At 42.1% G+C, this 23,847-nt stretch overlaps 1 protein-coding gene and 2 long non-coding RNA genes across 5 annotated transcripts in view; 1 reads left to right on the top strand and 2 right to left on the bottom strand.

Moving 5' to 3' along the window:
- The window catches only part of LOC137212952 (uncharacterized), a 44,944-nt gene extending 35,628 nt beyond the window's left edge, over positions 1-9,316 (bottom strand). The window contains exon 1 of the long non-coding RNA XR_010937728.1: positions 9,183-9,316. This is a non-coding gene — a long non-coding RNA (uncharacterized lncRNA). The remainder of the gene's footprint in view (positions 1-9,182) is intronic.
- Positions 9,317-9,402: 86 nt separating this feature from the next.
- LOC137211718 (uncharacterized) lies at positions 9,403-22,997 on the top strand. 3 transcript variants are annotated; one of them, XR_010937189.1, is made up of 3 exons: positions 9,423-9,491; positions 19,348-20,335; positions 20,997-22,997. It is a non-coding gene; the product is annotated as an uncharacterized lncRNA (long non-coding RNA). The 3 variants fall into 3 exon arrangements; XR_010937191.1 differs by having other exon boundaries at positions 9,434-9,491; positions 20,077-20,335; XR_010937190.1 differs by lacking the exon at positions 19,348-20,335 and having other exon boundaries at positions 9,403-9,491.
- Positions 9,910-18,255, bottom strand: LOC137212530 (schlafen family member 5-like). Its single transcript, XM_067716022.1, is given in 4 exon segments — positions 9,910-10,266; positions 13,461-13,836; positions 13,838-14,408; positions 18,246-18,255. Coding segments are annotated over 4 exon segments (1,314 nt in total).
- Positions 22,998-23,847: the final 850 nt, after the last annotated feature.

The raw sequence follows: 23,847 nt of genomic DNA, 5'->3' as shown, positions 1-23,847 counted from the left end.
TACTGTTGTTGCCATAGAAACTAAAAGCCATAGTCACCCCAATGCCTTGCCCTCCAACTTTACTTCATCCTATGCCACTCCTGATGATGATGCCACCGTGTGCGTGTGTGTGTGTGTGTGTGTGTGTGTGTGTGTGTGTGTGTAAACTATTAACAGGTAGCCTGAAAGGATACCCACCGAAGTCATGATGGTTTTTGCTGCTGGAGAGAAGGGAGAGAAATTGGGTGGGGAAGAGAAGAAAGAGGAGTTCAGATTTTGCTAAGGTATGTTATTTCTTTTATTTAAACAAAAGCTTAAAGCAAATATGAAAAAATCTTAACACATAAATCCTAGATGGCAAAGAGTCATTGTGTATATATATATATATATATATATATATATATATATATATATATATATGTTTTTACTTTCTGTGATTTTCAAATTTTACTCCTCCCCATTCCTCATGCATCATTATTCATTTTGATCATGAGGGACTTATCCCAGGATACAGGATGATAGAAAACTAAGAAAGTAATTCATAAAACTGTTACATCAACACGTAAAGACATACATACATGACAAAATCATATCAGTAAATGCCCCAAATTATTACATTACACAAAATGCAAAAGTCATAAAAAGCAAAAGCTGTCTTTTTCACATCTGTGTTCCCCTGACACTCATTTGCCCTTCCCTGGAGCCAAATGCTACTGCAATTTTTTTAAGGATACTTCCAAAGATATTTAATGCATTTGCAAGCACATCCTTATATCAATTCTACAAGCAAAAGATAGACTTTTTTCTGCATGTTGCTTTGTTCGCCATACAGTATACCTTAAAGATGGTCCCACATCCTATACTACAAAGCTACAGTAATCAAGACAGTATGGTACTGGCACAAAAACAGAAATATAGATCAATGGAACAGGATACAAAGCCCAGAGATAAACCCATGCACATATGGTCACCTTATCTTTGATAAAGGAGGCAAGAATATACAGTGGAGAAAAGACAGCCTCTTCAATAAGTGATGCTGGGAAAACTGGACAGGTACATGTCAAAGTATGAAATTAGAACACTCCCTAACACCATACACAAAAATAAACTCAAAATGGATTAAAGACCTAAATGTAAGGCCAGTCACTATCAAACTCTTAGAGGAAAACATAGGCAGAACACTCTATGACATAAATCACAGCAAGATCCTTTTTGACTTACCTCCTAGAGAAATGGAAATAAAAACAAAAATAAACAAATGGGACCTAATGAAACTTAAAAGCTTTTGCACAGCAAAGGAAATCATAAGACAAAAAGACAACCCTCAGAATGGGAGAAAATATTTGCAAATGAAGCAACTGACAAAGGATTAATCTCCAAAATTTACAAGCAGCTCATGCAGCTCAATAACAAAAAAACAAACAAGCCAATCCAAAAAGAGGCAGAAGATCTAAACAGACATTTCTCCAAAGAAGATATACAGATTGCCAACAAACACATGAAAGAATGATCGACATCATTAATCATTAGAGAAATGCAAATCAAAACTACAATGAGGTATCATCTCACACCGGTCAGAATGGCTATTATCAAAAAATCTACAAACAATAAATGCTGGAGAGGATGTGGAGAAAAGGGAACCATCCTGCACTGTTGGTGGAAATGTAAATTGATACAGCCACTATGGAGAACAGTATGGAGGTTCCTTAAAAAACTAAAAATAGAGCTACCATATGACCCAGCAATCCCACTACTGGGCATATACCCTGAGAAAACCATAATTCAAAAAGACACATGCACACCAATGTTCATTGCATCTCTATTTACAATAGCCAGGACACAGAAGCAACCTAAGTGTCCATCAACAGATGAATGGATAAAGAAGATGTGGCACATATATACAATGGAATATTACTCAGCCATAAAAAAAACCGAAATTGAGTTATTTGTAGTGAGGTGGATGGGCCTAGAGTCTGTCATACAGAGTGAGGTAAGTCAGAAAGAGAAGAACAAATACCATATGCTAACACATATATATGGAATCTAAGAAAAAAAAAAAAGGTCATGAAGAACCTAAGGGCAAGACAGGAATAAAGACACAGACCTACTAGAGCATGGACTTGAGGATATGGGGAGGGGGAAGGGTAAGCTGTGACAAAGTGAGAGAGTGGCATGGACATATATACACTACTAAACGTAAAATAGATAGCTAGTGGGAAGCAGCCGCATAGCACAGGGAGATCAGCTCCGTGCTTTGTGACCACCTAGATGGGTGGGAGGGAGGGAGACGCAAGAGTGAAGAGATATGGGAACATATGTATATGTATAACTGATTCACTTTGTTATAAAGCAGAAACTAACACACCATTGTAAAGCAATTATACTCCAATAAAGATGTTAAAAAATTAAATAAATAAAGATGGTCCCACATCAATATGCATAGAGAGCTCTATTCTTTTATGGCTTCATAGTATTACAATATGTTGATATGTCATTAAGTTATTCAACCCTTTTGGGTGGATATTTACTATTTTGTAGTCTTCTGCTATTAGATATAAAGTGAAATTCAGTTACCTGCACAGAAGTCATTTCAAACACGTTTAACCATATATGTAGAATAAATTCCTAAAAGAGGAATTGCTAGGTAAAGGGATATGCGCATTTAAAATTTCGATAGCTACTGCCAGATTGTTGTTGATAGAAATTGTACTACTTTATGACAATATACAAAAGTGCTTTTTCCCTACCAAATGGTAAAACAATTAAGTTTGAACTTAATGATTCTGTCAATCTAATAAGTGAAAAAGAGTGATATCTTGTTGTAGTTTTTAACTGATGATTCTATATCATAACCAAAGTTTCCATAAATTTAGGAACTATGTTAAATTCCTTTTCTGTGTTCTTCTGCCTGTTCACATCTTTGGCCATTTTTCTTTGGGGATGTTATTTTTTTTTCTCTTAGATTTGTAGAAATTTTTTTTACAATTAGGAGTTAACTATTGTCTTTGGGACTTCCCTGGTGGCACAGTGGTTAAAAATCTGCCTGCCAATGCGGGGGACACAGGTTCGAGCCCTGGTCCGGGAAGATCCCACATGCCGCGGAGCAACTAAGCCTGTGCGCTACAACTGCTGAGCTTGCACTCTAGAGCCTGTGAGCCACAACTGCTGAGCCCATGTGCCACAACTACTGAAGCCCATGCGCCTAGAGCCCGTGCTTCACAATAAGAAGCCACCTCAATGAGAAGCCCGCGCACCACAACGAAGAGTAGCCCCAGCTCGCCACAACTAGAGAAAGCCCACATGCAGCAACAAAGACCCAATGCAGCCAAAAATAAATAATAAATTTATATTAAAAAGGAGTTAACTATTCTCTTCGATTTTTGTTGCAAATATATTCAAAGTGTGTTGTTCATTTCTTGATCCTTTTATAGTGTTTTTGCTATAAAGATACTTCTGTTTTTAAAAAAATCATTATTTTCTTTCCTGGTTTCTGATTGAGGGCCATATTTAGGCCTTCCGTATGCTGGGATTATAAAAAAATAAATGTCCTACTTTTTCTCCATGTACTTCCATGATTCAATAGTTTTACATTTAAGTATTGCATCCATTTGGAATTTATTTTGGTGTCAACTGTGATGTATGGTCCAAGCTTAATTTTTTTCAGATAGGTACTCAAGTCATTCAACATCATTTATTGAATAATCCATCTTTTTTCCAAGTAATATGAATGCCACCTTTAATATATGTAATATTCCCAGACATATTTGAATTTATTTTTGGACATTCTAGTGCAACCCATTGACCTGCCACACAGCAGAACCATGTTGTTTTAATTATTGTAGCTTTACAATATGTTTTAATACTTGGCCATGCTAATTACCCTCAGCTTTTTCCTTTTTAGATTTTTCCTAGATAATCTTGCTTTTGATTTTTCAATGAAGTTTAAAAAAACTTTGATGCTTTGGAAAAAGTTGTGTCAGTATTTTTATTGGGATGACATTGAATTTATAGATTAACTTAGTGAAAATGGATACATTTATGATTTTGAGTTTTCTTATCCAAAACACTCTACTCTTGGGCTTCCCTGGTGGTGCAGTGGTTAAGAATCCACATGCCAATGCAGGGGACACATGTTCAAGCCCTAGTCTGGGAAGATCCCACATGCCACTGAGCAACTAAGCCCGGGCACCACAACTACTGAGCCTGTGCTCTAAAGCCCATGAGCCACAACAACTGAAGCCTGCGTGCCTAGAGCCTGTGTTCTGCAACAAGAGAAGCCACCGCAATGAGAAGCCTGCGCACCACAATGAAGAGTAGCCCCCACTCGCTGCAACGAGAGAAGCCTGCGCACAGCAACAAAGACCCAACACAGCCAAAAATAAATAAAATAAAATAATTTAATTTAAAACAAACAGTCTACTCTTTATCTGTACAAGTTCTCTTTTGGCTTCTTCAGTTTTTTTGTTTTTTGTTTTTTTGGCGCACTGGGTCTTCGTTGCTGCGCGGGGGCTTTCTCTAGTTGTGGCAAGTGGGGGCTACTCTTTGTTGTGGTGCATGGGCTTCTCATTGCGGTGGCTTCTCTTGTTTCGGAGCACAGGCTCTAGGTGCGTGGGCTTCAGTAGTTGCAGCACATGGGCTCAGTAGTTGCAGCACACAGGCTCTAGAGCACGCAGGCTTCAGTAGTTGCAGCGCATGGGCTCAGCAGTTGCGGTGCACAAGCTCTAGGGCGTGCAGGCTTCAGTAGTTGTGGCACACGGACTCAGTAGTTGTGGCTCACAGGCTTAGTTGCTCCACGGCATGTGGGATCTTCCTGGACCAGGGATCGAACCTGTGTCCCCTGAATTGACAGGTGGATTCTTAATCACTGCACCACCAGGGAAGTTCCTTCAGTTTTGTCTTATAGTTTTATTCATATAGGCTTGACATTTCCTGTCACAGATTTTCTTACTTTATCTTTTTTGTTGGAATTACAATAGGACTTTTTTTCCTTTCCTATACCTTCTAAGAGATGTAGTTTGCATATATGAAGGCTACTGAATTATCTGACAATTAGAAAATAATACATACAGATTAACCTTATATTTTACTGATGCATTTGTTTACCCTTCTTTCTTGAAACAGCTGCTTTCTTCTTAGGTCATTTTTCTCTCATAGAAGGACACTATTCAGTGATTCTTTAGGGGATGGGCTATGATTGATTTTTTTTTAATCCCTAGTCGTTGCAAGTCTGAAAATTTATTTATTTTGCCCTCAACCTTAATGATAGTTTGATCAGGGAGAGAAGTCTAAGTTCAAAGTTGTTTTTCCACAGTACTTTGATCATACAGCCCATATTCTTTTTGCATCTAATCTTGCTCATGAAATAGTTATTGTCAAATTTATTCTTCTTTTTGTAGACTATCTAAACTTTTTTCTCTTTAGGATTAAAAAAAATCTTTACTGTTCTGAATCTTTACTACAGTGTGTTACATGTTTGCCTTATATATCCTGCCCACTATTCTGGAAACTCTTTTAGTCTAAGGAGGTATGATGGTGGTGATTTTGCACACACACCCTGGGGACATTTAGCAATATTTGGAGATATTTTTACTTGTCACAACTGGGGACGGAAGGATTTGCTGCTAAACATCTTATGATCCCCAGGAAAGCCCCTCACAGCAAAGAATTATCCAGCCCAAACTGCCAATAGTGCCATCACTGAGAAACCCTGAAGTATGGGATTTTAGTTCTAGGCCTTGGTCTGGCCAAGTGGGTGAAAATTGGATTTGGCCTCAGCCTCAGGGTAACAGTTTCTGGCTGGGGGGGATTCAATCTTGGCTTTGCAACAGTGGTTGTCCTGGCCCTGAGGTGGTGGCAGCCTCTGTTTTTTACTATGGTTTACCTCACTTTTTCCTACTTGTACAAATGCCTCATAGTTTTTGGTCCATGAAGAGGTGCTTTTCTTGTTTTTGAGCGTGACTATGTATATAGTAATGTTTTAAAATATCTTTTTCACTATTTCTATAAATTTTCTTTTGAGAGAGAGATTCCAACATGTGACCTTCAAGGTCTTTACACAAAGGTACAAACTCAATAGAATTAATTCCAGTAATACTGAAAGATAAAAGGAAGCAACAAATCACGCATAATCCAAGCAACCAAAAACATTCAATATTAAATTCCACAGAGCTGTTTTTTAAATACATCTGATAAAGTATAAAAACAGCTAGACAGAATTAGTTATGTTAAATGGAACTATATTACACATACTATTAGTTATGTTAAATGGAACTATATTACACATACTATTACACATAGTATTAGTATATTACACATACTATTACACATACTATTAGTATATTACACATACTATTTTGAAATTATTTTTACATTTAATTAGCTTGAACTTAACTGAAGAAAAAGCAACTAATAAAATTGAAGACACAATTACTGAATATAATTTTTTTTAGCCCAAGAACTTTTAATTACTGAAAGAGTTATCCAATATTAAAATAACTAAATTGCAGAAGTGTTTAAAATGTTTGGAATCATTTTAAAGTTATTTTGAAATATGTATTAGCATCCAGCAACTTCTTGCCATGAAAAATGACATTAGCAGTCAAACTTCCTCACTACCCCTACCATCCCCTTACTTTTGTTAATTACTGTAATGGGTATCTGTTGTTTTGATCTAACAAACATCCTCCCACCCTACTTTAGTAACTGATATTCTTTTGGGGAACTAACCAAACTAACCACTTTACATCAAGTCTTTCGGAGATTTTCAACCAAGATGTTTTCCCTATGCTAGTTAAGAGTTGAGTACGGTATCCAAGCTAGACAAATACGAGTCTCTGACTATAATTTGACCTTTATAAACCAAGTAAAGAAAATGATTGGAGCCAATTGACACCTGTGATCTAGATCCTTGGAACCTCTCAGGTACCTATCTTCTCTAAGGCCTATATAGTCAGCATGTCTTCTGATTCTGTGAGTGGTCCTCCCTCATGATTCCAGTAAAAGTTTTTATTGTTGTTTGTTTAAATTATCCAGAGCCTGCTTTTGTTGCTTGAAACAAAAAATCTATCTGATATAAAAATATTTTTACTTTGTCAAGGTTTATAACATTCTTTTCCATAATTCCTATATAGTCATAATTCCTATATATCTTAATTATATACATGTTAATGGATTTAAAGTCCAGTTACCATTATCCTTTATTTTCACATATTGCCTGCTTAGCTGGATTTCCTCGCTGAATAATTTTTCTTCAAGAATGAATCAGGGGTCTTGTATTTATAGAATTCTTTCATGTTCAAAAAAATCCATGAGCTGCCTTTGTACTAGAATAATATTTTGCCTAGGTTTATTATTTTTAAGCTAAAATTTCTTTCCCTAAGAAAGAATTTCTTGCTTCATTGTCTTCTTAGATGCTTCTGGTCAAGATGGAGTAACAGTGACCACTTTCTACTCTCCCTTCTGAAACAACTGCAAAATCAGACAAAATATATGAAACAACAGGTCTCAAGACACTGGAAATTAGGACTGTGATCCCTGAGATATGGGAAACTAATGAGGTGGAGGTCACTGCCCCAGCTTACTGCCTGCAGAAAGTTTCTAGGCTATAGTTCAGAGAGTGAAAACTCAGGTACAGTTTGGCAGTCTCCATGAGGTGAATACAGAGTTGGGACCCTAGGGAGGGCAAGAAAACTAGAGATTGTAAGGCAGAATACCAAAGAGGACAGAGTTTCATAGACAGAAAATTCTAAAATCTGCAAAGCATTCTTTTTGAGTACTCAGCTGAATACTTATCAGCTTATGCCTGTGAGGAAACACTTGAGAATGGAGAAATATTCACCCCAAAGTATTAGAGGGAACAAGCCTTAGAGCTCACATAGGGCCAGAAATAGTATCTGCTCCTACCAACCAGAGTGAAAGACATCAAAATTCACAAGGCATTAGGTAGAGTACTCAGACGAGTTTTGCCTCAGTAGGTGCAAAAAGTGAACCCTAGACTAAATGCTGCTCTGGTCCTGTGTACAAAGCTTAAAAACAAGATCCAAAAGGATCAAACTATTTCCAATTAACTTAACCATGTCTCAGAACAAAGCTCATGAGTACTTATAAGAATACAAAAACATTCAGCACCCAAAGTGGTAAAACTCACAATGTCTAGCATCCAACAAAAAATTACCATGTGGGACTTCCCTGGCAGTCCAGTGGTTAAGACTCCACACTTCCACTGCAGGGGGCATGGATTCCATCCCTGGTCAGGGAACTAAGATCCTTCAGGCCACGTGGCATGTGCATGGCCAAAAAAATGTTTTTAATAAATAAATTAATTTTTTTTAATTTTTAAAAATTAAAAAGTTTTAATTTTTTTAATTTAAAAAATTAAAACGATTTTTAAATTTTTTTAATTAAAAGTTAAAAAAAATTTTAATTACCATGTCTGCAAAGGAGCTGGAAAATACCAACTATTAAGAGGAAAATAACCACTTGAAATTTTTTAAATAACTTTTAAAAATTTATTAATTTATTTATTTTTGGCTGCGTTGGGTATTCTTTGCTGTGCCCAGGCTTTCTCTAGTTGCGGTGAGCAGGGGGCTACTCTTCGTTGTGGTCAGCGGGCTTCTCATTGCGGTGGCTTCTCTTGTTATGGAGCATGGGCTCTAGGTGCCAGAGCTTCAGTAGCTGTGGCTCGCCGGCGGGCTCTAGAGCGCAGGCTCTGTAGCTGTGGCGCTCAGGCTTAGTTGCTCCGCAGCATGTGGGATGTTCCTAGACCAGGGCTCGAACCTGTGCCCCCTGCATTGGCAGGCGGATTCTTAACCACTGTGCCACCAGGGAAGCCCAACCATTTGAAATTGACTCAGAATTAACATAGATATATAATTAAGAGACTACAACATTAAAATATACGTTTTAACTGTATTCCATATGTTCAAGAAACTAGAAGAAAAATTAAACATGTTAAATAGAAACACGGAAAATATTAAAAGAGAATCCAAATCAAGCTTCTAGAGAAAGACTAGAAGATGAAACTATCTGAGGTGAAAAATATAGTGAATGTGATTAACGACACATTAGACAATGCATGCAGAAGAAAACATTAGTAACTTGAAGACGTAGCAACAGAAACAGCACAGAAAACATATTTTAAGCACAGAACATCAGTGAGGTGTAGAACAAAGTCAAGTTGCCTTATACACACATAACTGGAGTACCTGAGGAGAGTAAGGGGTATAGAAAATACATTGGAAGTCAGTGGGGGAAGCGCTCAAGCAGCTGGGCCCGGGGTTCCCGCTCCCTCTCCCGCACCAGCTCCAGCCCCAGCTCCAGCCCCAGCTCCCGCCCGCCGACGCGGACTTTGACCCCGACGTCGACCCGGACTTTGAGCCAGACGTCGACCCCGACGCCGACCCCAACCTCACGTTAACGCCGACCTCGACGTTGACCCCCGCCCCCCGGAAGCTCCTTCTCCTCACCGCATTCACAGAGCGAGAACCCCGGGCTGCAGGAGGAGAGCTTGCATGGTGAGCTGGGGGAAAAATGGGGGCCCTGGCGAGTGGGGGGCGCCTGCAGGGACGGGGCACCTGCAGGGGGACCCTCGGGAGGCTGGGCTCCGCGGGGTGGGGAAAGGGCGGCGTTCGGCCGGGGCCGTGGCTGGTCTGGCCTCCTCGCGGGTGGCTGGTCGGGTCTCTGCCGGGACTCCCGGTCTCCGGCTTCGGGTGGCCGAGGTGCGGACGGCGTTCAGAGCCCGCGCGGTGTCTCGTCTTCCGAGTGCAGCCCCGTGCTGGTGCGGGTGCCCGTGCCGCTGAGCAAACGCCTAGACTTGCGGATTGAATTTGTGGACTTGGGTTGTAAACCGCTTGCGGCACCGTCCCGAGTGACTGTTGGAAGGACGGGACCTCCCAGGGATTACGGGCTCAAGTCAGCGCAAGATGAACAGCTTTAAAAACGCGGCTTGGGGATGCGGCCAGCTTTTCCTTTAAGTTCATGTTCATTTGTCCTGGAGGGTCGTTCCAAAGCAAAGCTCGAAGTCGACTTGCGGGTTGAAATACCAGGACCCCGTGACCAATGTGCAGCGCTGTCGAGCAGACACTTGTGGGACCCCTGCGCCCGCTGGTCGTCAGTGTCCAGACCCTTGTCCCCTTTCAGAAAGCCGGGCTTGGGTAGCAACCTTGAGACCCACCCCTGGGTCTGGCCTCCGTGGGGCCGCCACCTGGGCCTTGCTCCTTCTGCCCCGTTGAGGAGCTCGAGGGCCCACGAGTTGGAGGAGGGTCCCGTGGTGGTCTGCCTTGGTATTCCCTGAAACAAAAGTTCAGTAGGCAGCAGGAGCACGTTTTGGAGAGGATCGTTGAAAACTCTGAGAGTGAATTTTTAAGTTTAATTAAGATTTTTAAAATCTTTATATTATCTGAATTTGGGGAGCTGCTAATTTATTCTTTAAAACAAGATTTTTACGAGACAAGACTTAGTCAAATACATTGTATAATATGTATTTAAAGCCACAACCACAGTTTAAAAATCCTGTAATCTCCCCTTAAATTTCGACATTGACTATTTTCTTTCAAATAAATTAAGAATCTTCTCGGTTTTTTCTCACAAAAGACCCAAGGAGTGTATTATAAACTGCCTTAAAATCACTCCTATTATCAAATCATTTAGTTTCTAACATTGTATATTTTATTTACTGGTTCATATTTGTTAGAGTTTTTGTCAGAGTTATGAGTGCCCTGAGCAGGCTCTGTCTGAAGCCACAGTCCTTCTCGGATGGGACTGGAACTTGAACCCAGGATCCCTGTTTTAGGAGGGGATTCAGACCCACTGTCTTTTAATTAAAACCGCTCACTTGGTGTCAGGACTTAAACTGAAGCTCAGGTTCTTTTTTCTCCTTGCAGAAAGAATTCAGCATGAGGCAGAGTGGTAAGCTGAGTTTATTAGCATAGGACACTTGTGGGAGATACAAGCGGGCAGGCAAGGGAGCGCAACCCTGAGAACAAAAGGGGCTGCATTTTTGTAATCAAAGAAAGAGTGGGGAGGGGAGAAGACCACCTTCTTCATATGTGCCCGACGCACAGTGAGGCCAAACAATCCCAAAATGTAGGAGTTTGGAGCAGAGAAAGGTTTATTGCAGGGCCATGCAAGGAGACTGGTGGCTCATGCCTTTAAAACCCTGAACTCCCCGAAAGCTTTCAGCAAAGCCCTTTTATAGGAAAGGTGAGAGAGGGGTGTGGTTAGTTGTTGCAAACTTCTTGGTGTCAGATCCTTTGTTCTTTTAAAATTTGTTTTTATTTATGTTATTTTGGGCTGTGTTGGGTCTTCGTTGCTGTACGCGGACTTTCTCTAGTGTGGCGAGGGGAGCCTACTCATCGTTTTGTTGCACGGGCTTCTCATCGCGGTGGCTTCTCATTGCGGAGCACGGGCTCTAGGTGCATGGGCTTCAGTAGTTGTGGCACGTGGGCTCTAGAGCACAGGCTCAGTAGGTGTGGCGCACAGGCTTAGTTGTTCCACAGCATGTGGGATCTTCCCAGACCAGGGCTCGAACCCCGTGTCCCCTGCATTGGCAGGTGGATTCTTAACCACTGCGCCACCAGGGAAGCACCAGATCCCTTGTTCTTGAGGTCAGGTCACGGGCAGGTCACAATGTTCCTGTAAACCTCCACCAAAACAAATGTTATTCTCTGTTCTGACGAGAAAGGGCAAGGTCCTAAGGCTCAGCTTTCACCCTCTGAGGCCCAGGCCCTGGCTAAGAGGGAGTCCCTGGGCGGGCCAGTTACCCTGCATGGGAACGTTCGTCCAGCACTTGGTCTGGGTCTTTCCACCAGTGCCCAGGCTCGACCAGTGGGTGGCCATGGAGAGGGCTCTGGAGCTCTGCAGGACACAGCCCTCAGCCTGTCCCCAGGACCCCCAGCTCACCTGCCAGTCCTGAGGCTGGAGGGCCTGGAGGGCCCTGGGGAGAAGGCCACGATCTGCCTCTTACCATACTCTGCCTCCAGGACCTGTGTGACTGACTGTTACATGTGTGGGACCTCTAACCACCATGCTAAGGGTCACACACTAGCAACTTCATGCCTGCCCCGCCCCTGTTACAGGCTTACATCATTAGATCCTCCTTGAACCCTATATGATCTAATCGGGACTGTCATGGCGCTATTCAAATCGTATGTATATTAGCAAAAGTGTGGTAACATATACTAAAATGTGGTAATTCATTCAGGTTTCAGTATAATGTCCCCCTTCACCTAGTTTCTTTCTCCTTTCACCTATTCCTCTCTTGGCTACATGCAGAAATGCTACTCATCAAGGATCATTAACTCCGTGACTTCATGTAACAAGATTCAAACCCCATGTCTATTGTCTTGTGTTTTAACTGTAAGAACTTGTAGCTTGAGTGTGCCTGGTGCTTGGATGCACCTGGTCTTCCTTCAAGGTAGTGTAGATTGTTGCTAAGTTACTGGATTCTTTTCTTGAGTGCTCATTAGCTTACAGCAGTCTCCCAAACTCCCTTAAAATTCCCTCTTTGTCTTTAATCCTCTGGTGGGATTTCTAAACTATTTAATTATCCTACTCTATCCCTATTTCGTTTTCACTGCTGAATAATACTCCATTATGCAAATATACTATAATACATTTATCCATTGTTGTGTCAATAAATAATTTGGTTGTTTTCCTGTTTGGGGCCATTGCAGATAGTGAGTCTATGAGCACTCCTGAGCATATCTCTAAATATATATATATGGATATGTATATATATATTATAAATATAAGCACTATATATATAGTGCTTATATTTTTTAAAAAATATGACTAGAAGATGTGAAGGTCAATGAATATAGATTTCTGAGAAGATCCTGAAATGGACTTTGTTTTTCTGGACTCTTCTTGAAGTTACGATTGATTTTCTTTTGTCTGATATTATCTCAGGCTTTCCTTTTCCAAGGTGCATGCATATCACCAACACTACTCTTCAGCCTATCAGTCATGGTTAGCATCACATGTTGGCTTTTGAAAGGAAAAGTGAGAGAAGAGAGGTTTGATTGTGTTTTTGTTCAAAATTGGAAGTGAGGCTATGAGAAAGGGAGAATATTTGATGAGGGAACCATTACAAGAATGCAGAGGCAAGGAAAAGTGACAGGAAATTAAAGAAGACACATAGGTACATGTGAAAAAGGAATTTCCTGTATAAGTAAATGTGAGTTCATAATTAGAAAGGGAAAGAAGAGACTTGAATATGAACACAAGAAAGGATGTGGAAACAGAAATTGCTAGGTCAAACAGCCTTCTGCACCAACCTCTAGTGGGTCTACTAGGCCAGAGCATCTATTTGTTGAATGCAGGATATTCAAGATGGGCAGAGGGAAAGAGGGGCAATGACCCACCAACTGTATCTATAGGAATTAATGTCAGGCATCTGCAACTCTGAGGGTACCTCTCTTTTCCCAGATTCTAAAATAATATCTCCCTTTCCTCCTTCCTCACCTCCTCCCATCTCAGCAAACATTAAAATCATTGATGATTCTATTCCCATTCCTTGTGGCCAGCTCTCTCACACGATTGTCCTTCACCCACCAGGAATTATGCACTTTGGCAAACACTGCACAGCAGAATCGTTCCATGCTGACTGCACAGACATATCCATGGAGGGCCCCCTGCTTGTGTACTGCAACGAATTTTGTGGCATATTTTATCTCACGCCTCTGTGTACAGAAATGATGGACTGGTAACTTCCTAATATAGCGATCAGTAGAAGCCCTCAAGGTGGCAAGATGTGTTTTCTCTTTTTCACATCCAGTGACTTGATGGGTCTCATCATGCAGGCCAAAAAATACTTACCCTACCTCAGTGTTTGCAAATGCAGAAACACACTTGGGTAAAGCATTGTGTCATCTCTGTTGAGAACATCTTAAATTCAACGCGTGTGGACTTAGTAAAGTTGAACTTTTCCTGGTACTGAAGGTGGTGAGTGCTATCAAATAAAGCAGAAGCTGAAGCCTTTATGTTACCTTCATTTTGTACACGAACCTGAAATTTCTGTGGACTTAATGAATTGGAATCATTAATATTTGTAAGAGTCTGAATCCTGCCTTTGGGGAATGCCAGTGCTTCCTGAGAATTCATGACATTAGTACATGTTCTATGTCTGTGGCACAAAGAGGAGCACAGTTAAGCAAATCATATACCAGAGGCCTTTGGCATCCATGATTTCACAAAGATCAAAAAGAGATATCCCTGCTGCATCTCATCTAAATAGCCTTTGAAAGTTGAAGGCAGATACAATCCTACTCCATGACTATCATAATTATAGTCTTTGTTCTCAGTCTCAGCCTTGACCACTCCCCCTCCGGAATTCAGCAGAGCACATATTGCATGCACGATGCTTTCATGCTGTTTCTTCTGCAGTTTAGGGTTCATTCCACTCCTTTGCTCATTCCCAGGGGTGACTTTTCCTGCATTTAAAACATACAAAGTTCATTTCCAAATCAATTTTTTAAAAATAAATTTATGTATTTTTATTTTTGGCCACATGGAGTGTTTGTTGCTGCGTGCAGGCTTTCTCTAGTTGCAGCGAGCAGGGGCTACTCTTTGTTGCAGTATGTGGGCTTCTCATTGAGGTGGCTTCTCTTGTTGCAGAGCATGGGCTCTAGGCACGCGGTCTTCAGTAGTTGTGGCTCACGGGCTCTTGAACGCAGGCTCAGTAGTTGTGGCATGGGCTCAGTAGTTGTGGCTCACGGGCTCTACAGCACAGGCTCAGTAGTTGTGGAACATGGGCTTAGTTGCTCCGTGGCATGTGGGATCTTCCTGGACCAGGGCTTGAACCCATGTTCCTTGCATTGGCAGGCGGATTCCTAACCACTGCACCACCAGGGAAGTCCCTCCAAATCAATCTTGAGACTCATCTTCTCAGCACTTTTCCTGTTCTTACCCTGAAATGTTCTAAAAAACAGGAAGATACACCATTAGAATAGGCCAAGGATAGGGAAGGTGGGAAAATGGACAGTTTGAGGCCATTCTTCTGAAGTTGTTCACTTCATTTATTCCCACAGAGCTTGAGGCCAGATTCATGCAGGGATTAAGTATGCAGGGCAGGTTGAGGAGCTAAGTCTGGTGGAAGCCCACTGCCACCAGAGAAACGGTCAAGAGGTGATTTTTATGCTGTGATTTTGGTAACAGTTTCTGCCAGGTTCTCCTTGGCAATTGAAGAGCTTTCAGAGTGTCTCTAGGGTGTGCTGATGTGTATTGTTTTTCTTGGTGCTTTGTCTTTCCTCTCTCACTGAGACCTGGGCAGTCTCAGATTATTATTTTTTTTAATAAATTTATTTATTTTATTTATTTATTTTTGGCTTTGTTGGGTCTTCATTGCTGTGCACGGGCTTTCTCTAGTTGTGGCGAGTGGGGGCTACTCTCTGTTGTGGTGCGCAGGCTTCTTATTGTGGTGGCTTCTCGTTGCAGAGCACGGGCTGTAGGCACGCAGGCTTCAGTTGTTGTGGCTCGCAGGCTCAGTAGTTGTGGTGCACGGGCTTAGTTGCTCCGCGGCATGTGGGATCTTCCCGGACCAGGGCTCGAACCTGTGTCCCCTGCATTGGCAGGTGGATTCTTAACCACCGCGCCACCAGGGAAGGCCTCAGATTACTTTATAGCCCAATTTTTGGAAGCAGAAAATCTGATTGAGTTGATAATTTATCCTTATTGTAATGGAACAGATTCTTTAGCTTCCTCTGGTTCGTGCAGTTCCCATCTTGTGGAAAAAAAATGTATATCATATACTTTAATATATTATATGTTTTTGTAATAGAAATTTATTGTATACGTTATATATATGTATTTTTATATATATATTTATTTATATATATATATATATATAAATTTGTTTGGAACTTACAAATTATTGACTATTTGTTCGGAACAACCAGGCTGTCAGGTTGAGGTGGGTTTCAGCATTTCCTAAATGCAGTCCAGTTGTCCCAGCAAATAGGACTGGAACCATTGGATATCTTCATACAAAAGAAATGAACCTCAACTCATATTTACCCCACTTACAAAAATATACTTAAAATGTGTCATAGACCTAAATGTAAAACCTAAAATCATGTGGAAATAAATGAAGACTGCCCACATGAGAACAAGCAGAGGCTATTTTCTCAGAGCTCACTATATCAAGGGAATTGGCCACCATCACTTATGATGGCAGAAACTCAAGCACAGGCAGAGGAATGTGGAAGCTTTATAGTGAAAAGAGAGAGAGAAGGCTCAGGGATGCTCTGATCTGAGTTTGTGGATCTAGGGAAGCTGGAAGCGGGCTTACTGGAAGTGGGGCATCTCATGTCACTGGTTTGGAGACCCTATTTGGCTTTCTTCGGTTGGTCCTGAGTTGGAGTGGGGGCAGAAGTTAAGGACGCTAGCAGGTGTTGAGCAAGTCCTGACCACTTTTGGCCAGCTGCTGCAGGCGTTGTGGTTAGGCTTCCCAAGCTGGTTGGGAAGTCAGAGTTGTGTCAAGTTGTGAGTCACAACTCAAGGTTGTGAGTCAGAGTTCTGTTTTTATATATGTTCTGGCCAGTGTCCATTAGTATATTCAGTCTCTCAACTTCAGAACTTCTAGAGGAAAACATAGGAGAAAATATTTACCTTGAGTTCAGCAAACATTTCTTAAAGCTGACACTAAATGCACAATACATAAAAGGAAAAAATTGATATATTGGACTTTAAGAACGTTTCCTTAACAGTGAAAGACACTCTTAAGAGAATGAAAATATGAGCCCTTGACCAGAAGAAACTATTTGTAGATGATTATATGATTAAGAACTTGTATCTAGATTATATATAGAACTCTTGAAAGGCAATAATAAGAAAACAAACAACCCAATTTAAAAATGGGTAAAAGAGGGAATTCCCTGGCTGCCCAGTGGTTAGGGCTTCAAGCTTCCACTGCAGGGGGCATGGGTTCAATCCCTGGTTGGAGAACTAAGATCCCACAAACTGTGCAGTGTGGCCAAAAAATAAATAAATAAATAAATATCATTTAAAGAAAAACTACAGTAAGATAGCACCATTAGTCATTAGGGAAATACCAATTAAAACTGCACACCTGGGACTTCCCTGGCGGTCCAGTGGTTGGGACTTTGCCTTCCAGTGTGGGGCGGTGCGGGTTCGATCCCTGGTCAGGTGGCTGAGATCCTTCATGCCTCGTGGCCAAAAAAAACCCCAAACCAAAACATAGAGCAGAAACGATGTTGTAACAAATTCAATAAAATCTTTAAAAAAGATGGTCCACATCAAAAAAATCTTTAAAAACAAAACAAACTACACACCTATTAGAATGGGGAAAATTATTAACCATACCAGGTGTCTGCAAGGATATGGAGGAAAGGGAACTCTCATACACTCCTGGTAGGAACATAAAGTACAACCATTTTTGGAAAGAGTTTGGTATTTTTATACATTTACTGTATGACCCAGTCATTCCACTCCTAAGTATTTACCCAAGAGAAATGAAAACATATCCGTACAAAGACTTGTACATGAATGTTCATAACACTTTTATTTGTAAAAGTCATAAACTGGAAACAACCCAAATGCCCATCAACAGAAACAAATTTTAGTTATCCATACAATGAAATACAATACAGAAATAAAAAATGAAAGAACTATTGGTACCCACAACATAAATAAACCTCAGAATAATTATTCTGAGTGAAAGAAGCCAAACTAAAAAAGAGTGCATATTTGATTCCATTTGTATAAAAGTCTAGAAAATGCAAACTATTCTATAGCGACAGGAAGCCAATCAATTGTTTCTTAGGGATGGTGGCAGGGTATGGAGAAGTGGGAGGGAGAGATTGCAAAAAAGCATTTTGGGGAATGGTATATATGTTCACTACCTTGATTGCAGTGATATGTTCACATGTCAAAATTTATGAAATTGTACACTTTATGTGCAGTTTATTATTTGTCAAAAATACCCAAATAACTCTATTAAAAACTACATATGTGAATGTGAAAACATAAGTAAAAATATTTTATTATACAGTAAGTCCCCTACACACGAACGAGTTCCGTTCTGAGAGCACGTTCGTAAGTCCAGTTTGTTCGTAAGTCCAACAAAGTTAGCCGAGGTACCCAACTAACACAATTGGCTATATCGTACTGTACTGTAATAGATTTAAATACTTTTCACACAAATGATACATAAAAAACAAACACAAAAAATAAAACATTTTTAATCTTACAGTATAGTACCTTAAAAAGTACAGTAGTACCAGCTACATCACCACTGCTTTTACACTTACTTCCGGACATCCTGGGCTTGAAATAAAGATACTATACTACTGTGTTCTATACAGTACTATACAGTAAAGTACACAAAAGCACAACCACTTGTAGAGGATGCAGCATGTGACAGTGTACGACAGACACGTGAACTAACGTGATTGGACATGTGAATGCACATTCGCATCTTTGAAAGTTCAAAACTTGAAGGTTCATATGTAGGGGACTTACTATAATTAGCTCAAAAATCAGTAGGATATTTAAGTGCCTGCTATTGTTAAGTTTTTTTCCATAGAAACTAAATCTATGATAAGATTAGTGGTATAGAGTCTGAAATTCTACATACTCCAGGTGGAGACCTTTGCCGCCATATTCATTTGATAATAATCACCACCCCACCCTGTCCTTTGTTTTACATATTGTAAATTTACACTTCTCAGGCCTGCCAAGTCCTTTCTCAGTGGAAATCTAGTGCTTGGTGTGGAAAACAGCAGGCCTTCCTAACTACTACTGAAAATTACCTCAACAAAATAAGAGAAAATGCTGTCTCCTCCCTTATAGGTGCATTAAAACAGAAAGTATTGCATTTCATAAAATTGCCCTTGTAGGGGCTTCCCTGGTGGCACAGTGGTTGAGAATCTGCCTGCCAGTGCAGGGGACGCGGGTTCAAGCCCTGGTCTGAGAAGATCCCACATGCTGAGGAGCAACTTAAGCTGTGTGCAACAACTACTGAGCCTGTGCTCTAGAGCCTGCGAGCCACAACTACCGAAGCCTGTGTGTCTAGAGCCCATGCTCCACAACAAGAGAAGACACCACAATGAGAAGCCCACATACTGCAACGAAAAGTAGCCCCCGCTCGCTGCAACTAGAGAAAGCCCGTGCATAGCAACAAAGACCCAACGCAGCCAAAAATAAATAAAATAAATAAAACATTAAAAAAAATATTGCCCTTGTAGATTTTTTTTCTAGCAAAGGAGTCTTCCAAGACACCTGTTCTTTAGAGACTGTTACTCTGGCCTGTGAACCTGTGTGTTAGCCATGAAAGATACTGTAACTATGAACCATTGTTTACTTAATGTTCTGTTGTCATGACAATACTGAAATTGATTTGTTTTCTGATAGGCATAAACACCTGTGAAATTTCATAATCAGGGCACAAGCGGATCATCTTATTTCACTCTTTGTCCACTTGCAAGAAGGTCCTAAAATTTGTGATTGCTCATTTTCTTGTTTAAGCAAAAGACTTGAAGAGTCTTGTGACATTTAAATGAACATTTCTGTCACAGGAAGCTGTCAGGCTTAGTGGCTTATCTTCCCTCCTTCTCTGGGCAAAAGAACTCATCCCCACCCCTGACAGACTGAAATGGAATCAGTTTCTGTTTCCCCATCAAGGTACGCATAGCCTCACCACCTTCCAATAGAGGACGGCCAGGCAAACGTTATCCACAGCCACCATCCCCTCCTGGAGGCTCTGCCCTTTGGAGATCCACCATGGGTCTGGGAACTGGGAGGAGCCAACGCAGAAGTCCCACTGTCAGGCATCCCCTCCCTACTGCACTAGTCCTTAAGAATTTCCTTATGACAGTCACGTGCAGAAGGGGAACGGAATCACCACAGCCTAGCCTCTGCAGACACAGCACACCAGAGCTCTAGTTAGCCACTTGATGGGGGATACAGGGCTTTGTGGTCTACCCTGGGAGCCCACCCACCCTGCCCCATGCTGTTAACGGTTTGAGGACTGACATTCCAAGCCAGGGGCTTACAGGCAGTTTGCAGAACACAACCTTTTGTAATTAACTGGACACTGACTTATTTGCCCCAGGCCCACCATCTCACTGCCTTCATCTTTAGGAGCCTCGGTGTCTGGTTTAGTTGCTTCCTCTAAAGTTCTTCGTGCTTCTGAACCATGGGGAAATTTTACTAGACATGGTTTGGTAAGATTTAGGCCCTGATACTGTGCACCTCATCCTCATCCTCTCCCCGGCTCTCCTGGAGTTCCAAGCGTCCCAGCTGCCAGATCCTCCACTGTCCGCCTATTGTTGGAAGTTGCTCCTGAGAACCAACAAACCAGATCTCCCAGGGCAGTGCCACAGCCTGGTCAGGGAACCAGGTGAGGACCTGGGGAGGGAAAGAAGCCAAGCTTCTCAGGACCTGCGCAGAGGAGTGCGGGGGACTCATTACCTGCCAAGTGTCCCCTCTGCAGCATGCTCCTCCTGATTCCAAAGCAAAGGTTTTGAACCCTCTGGGTGAGGGCCTTGTATCAGTTACACTCGGTAGCCCCTCACGGGAGTGGAGGTGACAGGGAGGACCGCACTGGAGGCAGAGCGACAGCCCAGCAGTATCGCCTCTGTGGACCGGGAAGCCCACTCCTGCAAGTACAACAGCCCTGGTTACCTTTGGTGTATATGGGTGCAACGTTTTGTTTTGGGGAGGGGGGGCTTCTTTGTTGCTTTTCTGTGTTTTCTGATTAATTTTTTTGAGATTTGCAGTTCTCTACCCCACCCAGGTGGGCGGGGGTAGAGGGGATCCCAATGCAAGCCCACATCCCCCAGCCCTCCCCGGCCCCACTCCAGCCCTTCCTGGGACTACCCAGGCTCAGTGCACTCTGCAGCTGTCTCCCCTGCAAGGCCTCCGTGCCCCTAGACTCCGGCTTGAATTGCCTTCCTGGGCCCTGCGCTGTGCTGAGCGCGATGCGGTAAATGAAGCTTTTGCCTTCGTTCCATCTCCACCCCATAACTGGAGAAAGTTGATTCTGCCTCTTTTCTTTTAAGGTACTTGAATTTGTAAAAGGGTGATGACTGTTGCTAAGGACTCCAAAGGAGACCGGCCGAGAGTGTCGTCACTTGGGAGAACTCCGCCAGGCTCACACGATGGAATTTCAGTGAAAGAAAAGAGAAACTGTCCTTTTGATTCATCTGTCCACTGCAGACCTCATCACACCCAAGTCTTGTGCAGAACCATCAGTTTTCAGTTCACCCAGCCTGATCCTATCACCAAACGTGTTCTGGGCGCTCGCAAAGGGTCTGGCTCCACGCTCGCTCAGACTCCACCTGTGACTCTCCGGACTTGGACGAGCTGGAGGCGCACCACTGCTCCGCGGTGACCTTGCGGAGAGCCAGAGGGGCGGCCCAGCGTGGCGAAGGAGGTGAGGAACTGGCTGCCTGGGCACTGATTGGAGGCCATGGTCCCGGGGGTGTAAGTACCCTTGGGGACCCTTGGAGCATTTTGTCGGGTCCCTCCCTGAGGCACCCTCCTGTCTTCCTCCGACCTCTTAAAAGTCTTTTATTTATTTACAAAGCAAAATCAGCAGTTAAAATTCTTTTAAATAGATGTTTCTCCATCTCATCACTTCCAGCTCACATGGACCACTGGAGCCTTCCCAGCAAACACTCTCTCTCCCACCTTCTCCCCAAGAACTCGAGGTCTGAGTGAACTGGGCTGAAGAAACTGAGGCTGCCTATGGAGCCTGGGGCAGACAGGGATTTAGCCGCTGCAGTCTGGCCCGGGGACTCTCACTTTACTAGTTTACTTCTCAAGACCTGGTCAAGGATCAGGTCCAACCAGACCCTTTGGGGATGGGGTGGATCCGAAGCTTTGAGCTAATGGGAAAGGGGCTTGAAAAAGGTCATCTTAGGACTACAAACGTCTCTGGTGGGTCTAACTCGCTGCCCAAGCACATTCAAATCACTGCCCAGAACGGACAAGGCCCCGCTGAGCAAGGGATTCTGCCGAGCTGGGGCCGCCCAGGGGAACAACGGGGATGCTGGCCAGTTACTGGAAAATCATAGTGGAGGGAAACGTCTGGACATCACCTGTGGTCATCTCTGGGGACTGGGGTTAGGGGATGGTTCTTTAATTTTTAAAAGCATTGTTAAATAGCTAAGGTATATGAAAGTACAAAAATAATAATACATTCAACACCTATGTATTCACTAACCAGCTTAAATGACAAATTATTAGCAGAACCTGTGTGTATCCCGCACTGGTTTCCTTCCCTCATCCAGCCTGTCCCCTACTCACCTGATAACCAGTATAATTTTCTGAATTTTAAGTTAGTATCCCATGTGGTTCTTTATACTTTTATTACAGGTATATATGTCACTCATTGATGCATGGCTTTTTTTACATTTATATACACTTAAACCATATGTAAATAGCATCATATGTAAATTGTGTGTATTCTGCAGAACTTGCTCCAACTCCTTTAAAACATTTTGTTTTAAAGATTATCTTTGTCTCTAGATCATGCCGTGAGCTGCTGTGTGAACAGGGTCCTTCCTGCTTACTATTCTTTTCATCCCCGTTGGTCCCCAAATTATCCAGGTCTCTTCAACTTTTCCTACAAAAGACCTCAGCTCCCACCCACTTTGGGGTCATAATTGCTCCCCACTACATGTTCATTTCTGATTCCAGCCCCTCTCTCCCATGCCCCCCTCCTGGTCTCAAGCTTCTGGAGGGTCAGGAGAAAGGGAGTGTTGGCCTTTCCAGTTGTTTGTATGTTTGTCTGTTTGGGATGAGGGGGAAGTGAATACAGAACATGATTAATTCTTAGTATTTTTCTCAAGATTAAAAGTGAAACTCTTCACTAGACTACAAAGACATTTTCAACTCCCCCCTCCCTTTTTTCACTCATTAAATTTTTTCTTAATTAAAAAAAAAAAAGTGAAACTCTTGTGTTTGCTCTGGCCAAGAATAGGAAATGCCAAGAGCCACTACTGGTCACTCACACACACGCATGCATGCGTGCGGTTAATGCAACATTTACATTTTTTTCCTTCAACAAGCTAAGAAAGGAGCAAGCTAATGAGAAGGGAGGTGGGTTAAAGGGACATATGACCTCATAAGTTAGTTTGGGCAGTCTCTCAGAGAAAGACAATCACTATATTAAAGAGAATCACTGCATAGGCCAGCCATGTGTCGGTGACCTCTGCCAGCATAGGAGGTTGAAGTCACAGTATGGTTGGAGGCTGCATGCCATGGCGTGTATGTCTTGGTTCCTAGATACCCGATTCAGCGTTCTCCATGAGAGACACACGGAGATTGATGCTGGGGCCCCATGCTCAGTCACATTGTGGCTGGTAAGACTTTTATGTTGAAATTCTTACTAGGGGACTGAGGGTTATTGCAGCCACAAGTGTTAGCATAGAGCCCTATCAGTGCCTCCACAGTCTTTCTTTCAAATCCAAGCAACTTGTCTATAACATTCACTTTTCAGGCAAAGACATATTTTTCAATTTTCTTTTTTTACTTTTCTCCATAACAAATTTTAAAAGTAAATTTTCTATACACATGGTTACAATATTTTGAGCAGTATTTGCCATTTTACAAAGTGGGGTGAAACTTCACCAAAACAAAATTTACTTGGAGGAGGGATGAGGCATCCCTTACAAATGTTTATACAAATCACACATCAGAGAGGTTGTTGGAGGGAATATCGGTTTTCTGGCCCTCCTAGCACCCGCATAGAGATCCAAGAGTATCCTGATGTTTTTCCTGTCCCAGTGGGTGATTATCCTTTTCCTGAAGGAGCCCAGCTGATATGAGCCCAATGCTCCATTTGCTTTTACATGTGTAGGGAAGGGAAAGTGTGACTCAGAATTTTCTCACCACACCCTCCCTCAG

Source organism: Pseudorca crassidens, chromosome 19 (assembly GCF_039906515.1).
Source record: "Pseudorca crassidens isolate mPseCra1 chromosome 19, mPseCra1.hap1, whole genome shotgun sequence".
Classification (NCBI taxonomy): domain Eukaryota; kingdom Metazoa; phylum Chordata; class Mammalia; order Artiodactyla; family Delphinidae; genus Pseudorca; species Pseudorca crassidens.
This window is presented reverse-complemented; position numbering and strand designations above follow the sequence as displayed.